General features: G+C 35.2%; 2 protein-coding genes across 2 annotated transcripts; one reads left to right on the top strand and one right to left on the bottom strand.

Moving 5' to 3' along the window:
* The first annotated feature begins 2,738 nt into the window (after positions 1 to 2,738).
* Positions 2,739 to 5,994, top strand: LOC120336184 (zinc transporter Slc39a7-like). The gene is made up of 3 exons (XM_039403796.2): positions 2,739 to 3,989; positions 4,429 to 4,584; positions 5,026 to 5,994. The coding sequence occupies exons 1-3, from the start codon at positions 2,831 to 2,833 to the stop codon at positions 5,244 to 5,246; spliced, it is 1,536 nt and encodes a 511-aa protein (XP_039259730.2). The 5' UTR covers positions 2,739 to 2,830; the 3' UTR covers positions 5,247 to 5,994.
* Positions 5,995 to 8,010: 2,016 nt separating this feature from the next.
* LOC120336526 (serine hydroxymethyltransferase, cytosolic-like) lies at positions 8,011 to 12,439 on the bottom strand. Its single transcript, XM_039404219.2, has 9 exons — positions 12,155 to 12,439; positions 11,855 to 12,000; positions 11,613 to 11,743; positions 11,080 to 11,195; positions 10,374 to 10,517; positions 10,031 to 10,238; positions 9,646 to 9,753; positions 8,962 to 9,143; positions 8,011 to 8,358 (listed from the first exon to the last, which is right to left on the bottom strand). Exons 1-9 carry the CDS (start codon positions 12,373 to 12,375, stop codon positions 8,184 to 8,186), a joined length of 1,431 nt encoding a protein of 476 aa, XP_039260153.1. The 5' UTR covers positions 12,376 to 12,439; the 3' UTR covers positions 8,011 to 8,183.
* Positions 12,440 to 13,893: the final 1,454 nt, after the last annotated feature.

Genomic DNA, 13,893 nt, shown 5'->3' with positions numbered 1-13,893 from the left:
TCACCTTTAGCCAAATATCTACATTTTGTATTTCAGTGTTCACCACAGTCTCAAGTTCGCACAGAGATGAGGCGGACTTCAACAGGGACGTATCATCTGCAAATAGCGTTGAATAAAAGGAAGATGCAGCTGGTAGATCATTCATATAACATAAAAATAGCAAAGGGCCAGTTGTGGAACCCTGCTAAACAACTTCATTGAACTAAGTAACATTTGGACGTAGCTATGACATGGAGTGATATTGTGTATTGTGTGATTCAATGTAACCAACATATTCCTATTCACCGTTGTCCTACTTTAATTAATTATACTACTTGTACTGTTACTTGTACCTTTAAATATTTATTACAATCTAGACTATAATTTGGCAATAATAGGCTCTACAGCTCTTCATGCACCCAATTCTGGCAATATTGGTTTGGCATTTTTGGCAATTGACTCCAACTATTATCAATTCGGCAGTGGCAAACGTTATAAATTTATTAATATGGTGTGGCAAGTAATTTTTATTTATTTTTATTTTTTCAACTACCCGTATGTAATTTATAACTTCTGTATGGTTGTGTGTGTGTGAGCGTGTGTGAAATATTTCCATTATTTTAGGTGGGTGAACAAGTACCACTTCTTCTTGGCAAAACCTTCCATCTTGTATACATTTTGTACGTGTTAAACCTTATCTAAGGTTTTGTTTGCTCTCCTGATTTCATAATCAGTTTTTATTTATTTTATTTACCAATCATTTTATTGTTATGCTGATTATGGAGTCGAAATAAACTTATTATTACTTATTATAATGTGCCAGTAACACCAGAAACACTTGAAAAGTCCGATCCCAAATAGACCGTACAATTGGAAGCTCAATTTAACTGTGGAAGTAACAGCGAAATGACGGGAATTCAACAACAAGAATTACTTTGTTATTAAATTTTAATGATCCCTTATTTAGTCATATAAGTAGTGTAGATTTAAATGCAATTATTCTTTTAATATCAATAGTTCGATATAAAATTTGGATTATGAGAAATTCTATCATATTTGAAAATAAGACACCTGACATAACACTTTTTAAAAAACAGATAAAAATGGCCCTAATGCATAGAAAAAGTATAGAAAGTTCCAGAGTAAACAAACCCTTTGAAAAGGAATTGCAGAATTTATGTGAAGCAATTACTTAGGTTAATGATATGTTTTATTGTATAGTTGCTAATTTTTTTTTTTCATTGTATTATATCCTTACAATTATTAAAACAACCTCATTATTATGACTAATAATCACTGACGAAACAAACTGAAAAAATCATAAAAATCAATTTCATCATATGGATTATGAATTCAATGGAATATGGACATTTTTTTGCATATTTATTAAAATCACTCATTGAGTGAGCCAATCAAAAAAAAAAGAAAGAATGACTTTGAATTCTCCAAGTAAATACTTTCATGTTCATCAACAACACACAATCTTCAAACAAGGGACTATATCACGATCATCTAATTCACTGTTAGTTTTGGTTTAGCAATGTTAGATTCAATAAATATAGTGATACAAACCGATATGCCTTTTCGCAAAGCTAAAGTACATAAAATGACTTCGTTAAATACCAATAAGACATTCCCAAGTGTTCAACCACCCAACCCAAGTACACCCCCCCCCTCCCCCCTTTCGGAGGAAATTACATTCCGAAATGCGGGAAGTCAAAATAACAGTAAATTTTCTTTAAATACTTTTTTAGTTCGTGCGCGGATGACACGGGCTACGATCCTTTGACACGTCATGCCTATGCTATGCCACTGTCGTGTCAATGTTCCTCAGCGCATAGACGCAGAGTACGGTACCGTACCGTACCAGTAACCGTGGGAATTTTTGATGTAGTTCGTACCGTACTGCAGGATACTGGTAGTCTACTTTGAGGGACAGATCATTTCAGACAGCTTCTGCTTTAATTTTTATAAATTTAGTCTGTGAAACCGTCAAACTTTTTCGGAAAACCGTCAGACATTGGGTCAAACCTGCAAACGGTAGGAATCCGCTTTTAAATTTTGTGACACATGGTCACAATACAATGTATGACAAAACTGAAAAAAATTATTTGGCTATATTAAAAATATCATGTTAAAAAATCCTAATTGGCGATGGATTAATTTGGCAAAAAAAAGATAACAGTAATATATTGAGGCTTTTCCAAGAACTGAAGAAAGAAAAACTGGCTAAGTTGTCAGTTTATCGAATTTCTATCTACTGATAATAAAACGGAGTCCTAGAATAAAGTCTTGTGGTGGGTGGTTATAAACATCGCCATTTTAGTAGGGACATATCCGATTTTAGAAGAGACATAGCCATTTTTGTAGGGACATTGCGGACATATGAGACATACGGTAGCCAGCTACCTTGTGTGGTACAGATGTACCGTAAGTTGTATCATTATACTTCAATAACAGCATACAGGTATACTTTAATGTCAGAGTATCATTTATCATAGTTTTTCTTGAATTTAAGTTCATAGATTTGAACTTTAACAAATTCATGTCATCTGTCATAATGTAGTAATACTAATAAATGCATACTGTATTTGTATAGTGCCCCTATCAGACCATTATAGTCTGCATTTATGAAATGTATAGGCCTATATTATACAAATTCAAGGAATCCTGGAATGTTAAATTCCAAAGTTATTAATTTAAAGTTCTGCATACAAAACTGAACGGATTTGTGGTTATCAATCATTTCTGTTAAATGCTATTCCATACTTCAGTACTTACAGAATCTCTCAGAGGTAGTAGTATAATAAGTCCAAAATACTGAACTGGATTCGATAACGTACAGGGAATTATGAGAAAGGTGTATATTGCTCTCCTGTCTGTTTTATTCATCTTTAAAGTGTGCAGTGGACATGGTGACCATGATCATCATCACCATCATGAGGATGAAGAAACAATGATAAGAGCTGGGAAAGAGAAATGGTTTAAACCACCTGCAGATGATGAGCATGAACATGATGCTCACCAAGGTCATGAACATCATCATGACCACCATGGGCATAATCACGGCCATGACCATCATCATGGTCACGGCCATCAACATGGCCCTGGCTGCTCTCATGGGCACGGGCATTCTCACGATCATGGACATGCTCATTCTCACGATCATGGACATGCTCATGGTCACGATCATGGACATGCTCATGGTCACGGACATACTCACGATCATGGTCATTCTCACGATCATGCTCATGGACATTCTCATGATCATGGCCATAGTCATTCCCATAAAACAACTCCCAAAGTAAAGAAGCCACGTACTTTCACTGAGACTGTGGACATGTGGTGGCAAGCAATATTCGCTACTATCCTCATAAGTGCGGCACCATTTTTTATATTATTTTTCGTTCCACTTGAAAGTAATGCAGCAGAGTATCAGCCTTTGTTAAAAATTCTTCTTAGTTTTGCATCGGGTGGATTACTGGGTGATGCATTTTTGCATTTAATTCCTCATGCAATACATCCTCATACCCATGGGGAGGACGGAGAGCATGATCATGGGGACCATGATCATGGCCATGATCACACAGGCACAACAATTGTTGGACTCTGGGTTCTTTTTGGTATTGTATCTTTTCTTGCTGTCGAAAAATTTGTAAGGCATGCTAAAGGTGGTCACAGTCACCATCACCATCACGATGAACATAAAAAAGATGATGATAAAAAGGATGCTGATGCTTCGGAAGACGCTGGAAAGGAGACTGGAGACAAAGCAGATGAAAAAGTTCAAGAGGAACAAAAAGGGAGCCAGGATGAAGGTTCACAATCGGAAGGTGAAACTCAAGTAAGACAGAGAAAAAAGGGAAAGGAGGATGAAACTAAAAAAGAAGATGAAAAAGATGATCAGAAAGACAAAGATGAATCACTGGTAGAAGAAGGAATGAAAGTTGCTGGATATTTGAACCTTGCTGCTGATTTCACACATAATTTCACTGATGGATTAGCAATCGGTAAATTATTTTTGTCATATAGAATCAATGTGGTGTTTTTATCAAAAAATGTGTATTCTGAAATAGAGTTTTTTACTTTGTATGCACCCAAGTTCAAATTCTTTTATTAAGCAATGTGCAGGTAACTGGCATAATGAGCATAACTTTAAAAGCTTCCTGTCCAAAAGTATAAATCTTCATAATAACATCAATAAAACTTTCCAATATAATGAAGTTTAAATCTCTCTAAATGACCATCACAGTTGCAAGCTATTTATTGCATCGCAATTTATCTAACTTTCTAACACGAGTCCAGATTCAAAAATTTTGCACCAGAAGAATGTGAAACTCTGGTGGAATGAGTTAGATATGCTTATGATATGAATTGATGTAAAAATTATGCAGATTATCAAAATGGTCATTTTTCTTTCAAATGTATAATATCACTATTTTACTTCAGGTGCTTCTTTTCTTGGAGGACAGACTTTAGGAATCATCACAACTCTTACAATTTTACTGCATGAAGTTCCTCATGAAATTGGAGATTTTGCCATTCTGGTACAATCCGGATGTACCAAGACCAAGGCCATGTTTCTCCAGTTATCTACTGCCACGGGTAAAGGATTCTGCATTGTTATAGTTTATCCAATCAGAAATCGTATGATGTTTCTAATATATTCATAATTACGGTGTACGTAGTTTGTGTCATTCTTTGCCATTGGCAGATGATATTAAGTTGGGCTTAGTTAGCTCTGTAATCTGAAAAGCTAAGAATACTCCTAGCAATCTGTTAGTAAGTGTTTCACACCGAATGTATTGTTTTCAACCTCACAGGAAGAAATTTGTGTGGACTTGTATATTCTGGGATGCTTCTTTTCTCACTTTCGATCAAGACTTCTATTTCAATATTTTATATCAAAATTTAAAATGTAAACTACCGTATATAGAAAGCCAGACAAAAATGGTGTGTCATAAACAAACTTTCAAATTTAGTAGTAGGTTTATTTCTGCGTTCAATTATGAGATTGTCATCTTGTAAAATATATTATTTTAATAGGTGCAATGGCTGGTTGTATTTTAGGCCTTTTGGCTGAAAACGTTGGTGAGTCTGCTGTGTCTTGGATTCTTCCATTTACTGCAGGTGGATTCATTTACATTGCCACTGTGTCTGTTATCCCAGAGTTGTTAGAAGAAGCCAAACCAAAGCAATCTATCAAAGAAATCTTAGCTATGTTTGTTGGAATAGGCATGATGGTTTTGATAGGATTCCTGGAGTAATGATTTTGATTCATTCTACGAATTGCTTGAAATTATCATGTTGGATCTATCTAGAACTTTAGCTAATTGTAACTATCCTGCTGTCTTGAGTTATTGAAACTAGTATGAAATTTTTTGATATGAAGCTATTATATTATGTATTATAAATATTACCTTATCGAAGAACTTATTTCTTTTTTTTCGTTTTCTCCAAAAAAGTGCTACTTTGTGCGATATTCTCTTATGGAAGAATTTAAAATATTGTTCAATTAGGAAATGTCATTTTGTTGCCTCAAATAAGGGGTTCTCAGCATTTATGTTCTTGTTTACCTCCTGTAAGTAAACTTTTCCCCCTTTATATCTACTCATATAATGCCTATAACTGTTCAAAAGGGCCTTGGAAAAAGGATCTGAGTTCACTCGGGCATCTACATTCTCAATCTTTTATTTATTATGACTAATAAATAGGAAATTTCCCCCAAATGTTGATCAAACTTACCCCGCTTGAGAACCAAATGAGCTAAAAGTGTTTGTCCGACATGCTATTACTTAGCCAATGAATTTAATCTTACATGATGATAGGTAATTAAATCACAATGCAAAATATTGTTCATTCTCGCCTTCATGATGTATCAGTCACTAGAATTATTTATTTTCTATATTGAATATTGCACAATTGAAGCTGCCATAAAATTATGTATGAATGTTTTGCTATTTTACACTTCCGATTGTACATGATGAAATAAATATTGGTGATGAAATTATACAATGCATGTAGATGGTATATGCAACAAAATATGTGGCCCATGTAGAATTGACGAGCTTCTGTGTTCTTCTGCCTACGCCATAGAGATTACGGCTAAGAAGTCTTACTAATAGGGCATACCACTGCCTTTCATCTGGTTATCATTAGGGCTGGGCAAAATATTCGAATAGCGAATCGAATATTAAATTATTCGAATTGCATTTTACTATTCAAATATAGGGTACCACGTGATCTGCGCCGCTTCACTTGGACACAGAACGTCTCTGAACCGATCGTGAATTGCGCGAGAATTCACCTACAACGCTCGCTAACAGACAAATTTGAAAAATCGTCTTTGCCTGGTGGTGTTATTTGTTTTCTTTGCGTTTCGATCGTTCATTTCAATTCCCCATGTTGCACAAAGAGGTACCGACACGTTCCCTAAATTTAGAAACTTAAATCAGATGAGGTATTTAAAATAAATATTCCAGATTTTAAACTCCGTAGGATTGACGACACGTGATTAGCCGTTTCATGCACGAACCAAACATAAATTTGTTTAACGAAAATTAAAAGTTGAATTAACTTTTGCGTGAAACCATACATAGTATAACACGAACAAGCTATGACCAGAAAAGAAATGGCAGGACATAGTTCTTTTAATGTACTTTCAAATAATTCTTTTGTGATTTCTTTCATTCTTGACCAAATAATGTTTCGAAAGTGGAAACATTTCACTCGGGCATGCATGGCGGGTGGAGTGTAGAAATCGTGAACAGGAGTATGGCGTAAAATCAATCTCGATGTAACAATCAATTTCGATGTAACAACGCGCACTGTCTCGTTGACGAATTGTTGTATCGTCGGAAATGATGACATTTGTTATATTTTGAGCATTTTTGCACTAATATATAGGGCTTGACATTATCAAAATTTTCAAGAGAAGTAAAAGTGAATTCGCAAATTCCGTAAATAAAATTGTGAATTACTTGGTAACGATATTAGCTATAATGATCGCGCGGTTTGTTGAAATAAAACGTCGGAACTTGGAAGAGTTAGTTATATTTAGCGCCTGGCCATCTATTAGGCATAAAAGTAAATAAGCGCAATTTTTTTCAGCATTAAGTCGCATATGTAAATTATTATTCAAGAAGCGCTGTTTATTAACGTCATCTCGTCATATGGCCACGCAGAAATGCCTTTTTGTCGAATTATATAGTCACTATTTTAAATCAACATTCGGGATTGACGCAATCGCAGCTTTGCGATGTTTATCTGTAAAGTAACATAGACACCATAGAAAAGCATAGCAAAGTTAATTACGGTATTGTCTTAATAAATATCTACATCCCGGTATCGATAATAATATTACCGTTCGCTTAATATTGTGACGGTAAATTTACAAACGTTGATAAGTAATATATATGAAAGCCAACGCAAATGATAAAAATTAGAATAATTCGGGTTTTTACATCAATCCTTAATGGTTTGAAAAGCTGTTTCCGACGTGAACGCACGGGTAAACCCGAAATATAAACGTCGATGTCCGCCGACCCGAAAGTATTAATACTTGCAAATAACAGAAAGGGCGGTATTATAGATTATATATCGCCGCAAAAACGGTCACGGTGACAAAAACAATCAGCGATTATGACGAAATTAACCAAGGGAACCGTAACAGACGCAAACCACCCTGCAGTGGCGAGTAGTCCGGCAGTCCTCTCGCCTATACACGGCGGTTAGAGAAACTACAGACTAGTTGGTTTTTTATGTGAACAACACTAGGAGTGCAGCGGTCCTCTCGAGCCTAATTATCCAATACGGGGAAAATTATATTCAAGACGTTTAGCACCCGACAATGCAAGACATCTTCGAATATTAATGCTGATTTATACGAAGGGACAAGTTTGATTGTAATGTCCCATTAGTTCGGACAACTTAGCTGGCACAGCCATCTTTACCATTAAACTTATTTTGGAAATCCAGCTTTTTTAAGAGAGTAGACTCATCATCGCCATAAGACTTCGCCCCAACCCGAAGTAACTAATCAAATAAATTTATTAACATAAATCACAAAGGCAACAAAACACATTCTCCGCTAAACCAACATTCAACATTAACAAACCACGATTGCAGTAAAGATCATTTTGGCAATGATTGTAAAAAGGAAGGAATTATTAAGGTAGAGTACTGTAACAATTTATGCTGTATCATTAAAGCAAAGGAAACCCAGGAATTGGAAATGCAGAAGCAAATGAGGCAACTTCATCTTTAAGAGATTTGACTTTTGCACATATGTCTTCATCTTTGTATAGCTTATCTTTGAAATCCTTGAAAGGTGCCTTTGGTCCAATAACTTGTTGAATTTCTAATGTTAATTGAATACCCCTGACAAAATCACAAAGTATTAAATATACATAACCTGGAATAAGAGTTGGCACAGTAGAAGTAGACAAAGAGTCCTAACTTCGATGTAATAGTGGTATATTAGTAATGATTTACTGAATTTCAAATTAGAGCAACTTCAAGAAGAGAAAAATTTGATTCAAAAACATCTGCATCGATTTGATGTAGTGCACGTTTCTATATCAAGCAGAAGGGGGGATGCATTTTTAATATCTAAAAGAGTTGAGTAACACCTTATTTCTTATATTCAATGAAATAATCTTAAGTAGGGAATAAAATTCGATGATCGTATGCATGGCAAGGCTCAGCAATGTATCACATCGTGCTGAGCGTTAGGAATACGCTCGCCGTATGGGTTCACACACAGGTTCGAATCCCATGCAGAAATAATTATGAATGAATATTGCTGGACTCCTCTCCGCCGTAGGGTGGTTCACGTGACCGCCGTTCGGTTGTGGCTTCCTCCACCATCAGGTCCCTGCTTCTGAAAACGAACAACTGGCTAACTAACCCCTTGCCTGACATCGACTGTCAACCGGATGAGAGGCCGTGATTATTTTCAATATAAACTGATCGAAAACAAACCTGTCTATGAAATCGGCAACTTTATCAAAATCTGCTTCTTTGAATCCTCTTGATGTCAAGGCAGGAGAACCAAGGCGAAGACCGCTGGGTCGTAATGCAGAAGTATCCCCAGGACAAGAGTTTTTGTTGCATGCAACTCCTATTGCTTCCAACACTTTGTCAGCCCTGTTACCATCAGTCCCCTGTAATCATAAAAGTTCAGAATTATGTATGAATTACATATACATAAATAAAATCAAAAAAATTATTATCAAAATTAAATAAAATAAATTTTTGATTAAACTTATTTATATTTAAAAGTTTAATTTCGAAACACTTAGATATATCAGTTTTGAGTCTCGCTTTCACGTAACTGCAATTTAACTAATGTTTAATGGTCGTAGCACCTAAAAACATCAATGGGTATGAAGCCGGAGTCCAGCTCCGACATAAAAGAATGAACCATAGTTTGAATACACTATGGCTCAGGAGTTGGAAGCCTCTGTTATTTTAAACTAGTTCCTCAGCCCTGCTATCAATCCAGCAAAATTTTTGGTGAAAAGGTGTTCCACATTTTCACTCCAAGTAGAACTCTGTGTGAGCACCGCCTTATACGCAATGACACTACCCAATTTATTACAACCTGGGTGATGTTGTGTGATCACTAACCACTAGGCCATCGCAGAACACCAATATCACAAATACCTTGCTTTTAAGGTTGACCAACATCAGATGGTTGTCTGTTCCACCAGTGACAACATTATATCCACGATCCACCAGCAACTTTGCCATATGCTGAGCATTTGCAATGGTCTGCAAATTGAAAAGTTAAATTTTGATAAGATTAAATTCCAGCCTATTATGTTCTGCTGTATTACAGCATCAACACATCTTGCCATTAATTCATTACAACCTCAAACTCAGATACATAATTTCTTGTCCTGGGCTTCGATAGCATTACGGGAAACAGCTACTCGTATTAAACACCTACAGCAAAAATTGATCAAAGCACTGAACTGGAATATAAAAGAGACACCAGATAGGTATTTGTATATAAGAGAAAAAAATGATATTAATACCATGGATTCACCTGTTTTTGATCTTGTATGAATTTATCTGTCATGGCCTGTTTCAAAGCAACTGCAACACCAGCTATAGCATGATTATGTGGACCTCCTTGCAATCCAGGAAAGACAGCTTCGTTGATTGGTTTTTCAAGATTATACATTTCCTTATTTCCCTTCGGATCAACACTTTTCACTCCTTTGCGACAAAATATCATTCCAGATCGAGGACCTCTGATTAGCAAATTAGGCATGGTTAGCTATTCATTAGGGCTATAAAAACCTGCAATATACCTAAAGTCTATGTATAAATATATGTTAATACAAAACAGTTGGAAAATTTTTGAAGGCTAATGCTATTAGACTTACCTAAGAGTTTTATGTGTTGTCGTAGTAACTATATGACAATGTTCAAAAGGTGAAGGTACAATGCCAGCAGCAACCAGTCCACTTATATGAGCCATATCTGCCATAAGATACGCCTTATTCTCATCTGCAATTTCCCTCATTCGTCTGTAAAATGATGAAGCATTGGTATTGAGAAATGTACCTGACCTAACATTTTTCTATTGCAAAATATCAGTGAAAAATTTATCAAAAAAAAAAATTTAGATTTATCTGAATTTATTAAAACATCATCTTTAAAAAGTAAATAGCATAGATATCACTATTTCATTAAAATAAATATTTTGGGCAATTGGCGCTGATATCAAAAATCTTTGCGCGTAAGTCGCAAGTGCAATGGCTAAAGACTAAGCCACAACCCTGTGAGATTGATAAGAATTTTTACTTATTTTAAAATTATATATCTGCCAGATCACGAGGTATATATGCAGAGCATCTGGCATTAATATATTTTTGTTTTAAATCTATTTCCTGGAGGGGCTGGCCCAGTTAGATGAGCTGTTCATTTCATTTTAAATTGATGCTATGTTTGGGTATAGGAAAATATTACATTAATTAAACTGCCAAGTTACAGAACTCAACTTGGGGTACACTTACAGTGAATTCTGTTAATAGAAACTTTTCAAATTAGAAAAAAATTATCATGCTCTAGTAATACTACTTGACCTACTTATAATCAAGATGTCTTGAGTAGCAACTGACACCAGCGATTATAATCTTTGGTTTGAATAGTTTTGCATTTTCTGCCAACTTGTCATAATCTATCAATCCTGTTTCCTGATTAACCTAAAATGAGAGAAATGAGTTTTCAACTAAGGAAGTAGGTTATGAGCAAAACAACCAGAGATATATCTCCATTTTGAATATGTTTATACTAGAGAAAAAATCAATAGAATACTCTCGCCAATTTATATTCTCACTATCCAATATCTGAGATTCGAAAAATATTAGAATTTTCAACAGCAAAAAACATGAATTGCAAAACAGTTACTGGGTTACCCACAGTGGTAATTAGATTGAGGTTTTTAGAGTCTATACTATCTGAGCGAAAAATGTTTCAAAAATATATACCGTAGGTCAATATTAGAACTATCGATAAATAAAATTTGATAATTGTCGGACAAATTAATGATCAAATATAAAAAGAAGTGTGAGATTCTTTGATGTTCACACGATGCCATAAATGTATTTTGTAAACAATACCTTATAAGGCATTGATTCAAAAAATATGGAAGTAGCAGAAATCTTCTTCTTTTCAGTAAAGAATCCATGAGTTAAATGGCCACCATCAGGAAGATCAAGTCCCATAATTCGTCCATGTGGTTGAACAATTGCTACATAAAAAAAAAGGAAAATAATGAATGACGATGACCAATTATACAAATATAATCTCAAGATCATGATTGTATCTATCTAGTTGCAGAAAAAAATATATTTTATTTCACCTGTATAAACAGCAAAATTTGCTGGTGATCCAGAATATGGCTGTACATTTACTGCCCATTCATCTTTATTCAATTTGAACAATTCTAGTGCTCTTCTTTGACATAATCTTTCCATCTCATCAATATATTCAGCTCCTCCATAGTACCTATTGAAAGAAGTAATATCAGAAGAGCAGCCTTTAAATTTTTTACGATGATTCCCTTCATTATCATATAGCTAAAATCAAATATTTTAAAGTTAGATAGTCAAAGAGATTGACCAGAGATGTATGCAAAAAAGGCATATACTAAGCAGTATACCTCACGCCTGGATATCCTTCAGAGTATTTGTTATTTAAGCAAGACCCCAAAGCTTGGAGAACAGCAGCACTTGCAAAATTCTCTGATGCAATCAATTCTAGACCACATCTCTGGCGTTCTTTCTCATTTCTGATTATTTGATAAATTTCTTGATCATCATCTTCCAGCGACTGTTGCAACCATTCACCATCACCACCTGCTATTTGTTTATTACCACTCATTATTTGGTAATTTATTTGCAAGATTGAGCAGTATCAGTGTATGCCTGTATGCTGAATATTCGAGACAGAATGATGTATTATCTAGATCAGGGTTGTCCAAACCCAGGCCCGCGGGCCACATGTGGCACATAACCAGCCTAAACAGTAAAAAAAACTGCCTATATGTCAGAAAATTTCCAATGACCAATTCAAACAGATGTTTGACTGGCTATGGGAGAGATAATACCACAATGCTTGCTTAATATGTCTGCAAGTTGACAATTCAAAACGACATTTTCTCCGTTATGGAGAGTTTAAAATCTTACACCAAATGTAGATAGGATAAGATTTTTGAACGTTTTAGTGATTTTTTTGGTGGTTTTGGCGATCGATGTGTTTGGACGATAGAAATGTTTGTTTTGCATTGCAATGTTTACCTATTCTTAGCACTATTGTGGCCCGCGAACAATACAAAAATAATAGTGTGGCCCGCGAGGACATCAACTTTGGACCACCCTGATATAGATATTAAATATGTCATAAACAAAAAATATGACATTGTGGATATTTTAATTTGAGACACAGGTTATCATTGTCACCCTCACAGCCCACATTAGTCAAACCCATTTTATACCTAATTCCATTAATTGAAATGAAAAACTTCCAGGTCCCACCCATTACCCCAGATGCCTTTTTCGGCCCTTATTGTTGTCAGCTTAGACTACTATACTGACTATAACAACACCCAATCTGAATTCAGAAATTTGGTGCAAGAGATTCCTTGACACAGTAACAATGTAACATCCTGACATCAATTTTAATATAAGAAAAAAAGTTTTTTTATTCTGTTATTGATCAACTAGACTACTGACATCCTAGACTCGATTAAACATCATTTTACACTAATAAATTTCTTAAATCAGCTTAACACAGTAACCAGATACGGTACTTGATTAGAACTAAGCACATAATCTATAATCAGGGAGTGAAAGATCTAAAATTAGAAATAAATTCCACAATACAGCAATACAGCAATAAGGCACGTTCATTCGCACCTACAATATATGCGAAAAACCTATAGGAATACCCGCACAAACAAACGAAGAAGCTTTGAAAATTAAACAATGATTAATGAGACGAATAAATTATGTCGACTCTACGTAAATCAACATACTGTAGTACCGTCCTATTCCTGTACAGCTCGTAAAGAGGGGAGCACGATTGACGGCAAAATGGTACGCGAGTTAAAATTTGCCGGTTATAAACCTCTCCTGTTGTTCACTGAACCATTACGAGGCCAGAGGTCATCTAATAGAACAGTGGTTCTTAAAGTATGGGTCGAGACCCAAACATGGGTCGCGGAAGGTTTAAAAATGGGTCGCGACAAGGTCGTCAATGCAAGGGCAATCTAAGAGGAGAGGGACGAATTTTCAGCTTTCCCAATGTTTCAATTTAGCTTCTAAACTCTGGTATTTGAAAATAATGAAATATAAAATTTCATTCACGGAAAGAACTGTCTTGAGCTCATTGTTACATCAC

Source organism: Styela clava, chromosome 2, assembly GCF_964204865.1.
Source record: "Styela clava chromosome 2, kaStyClav1.hap1.2, whole genome shotgun sequence".
NCBI classification, from domain to species: Eukaryota; Metazoa; Chordata; class Ascidiacea; order Stolidobranchia; family Styelidae; genus Styela; species Styela clava.
The sequence above is the reverse complement of the archived record's forward strand: the minus strand, read 5'-3'. Positions and strand labels throughout refer to the sequence as shown.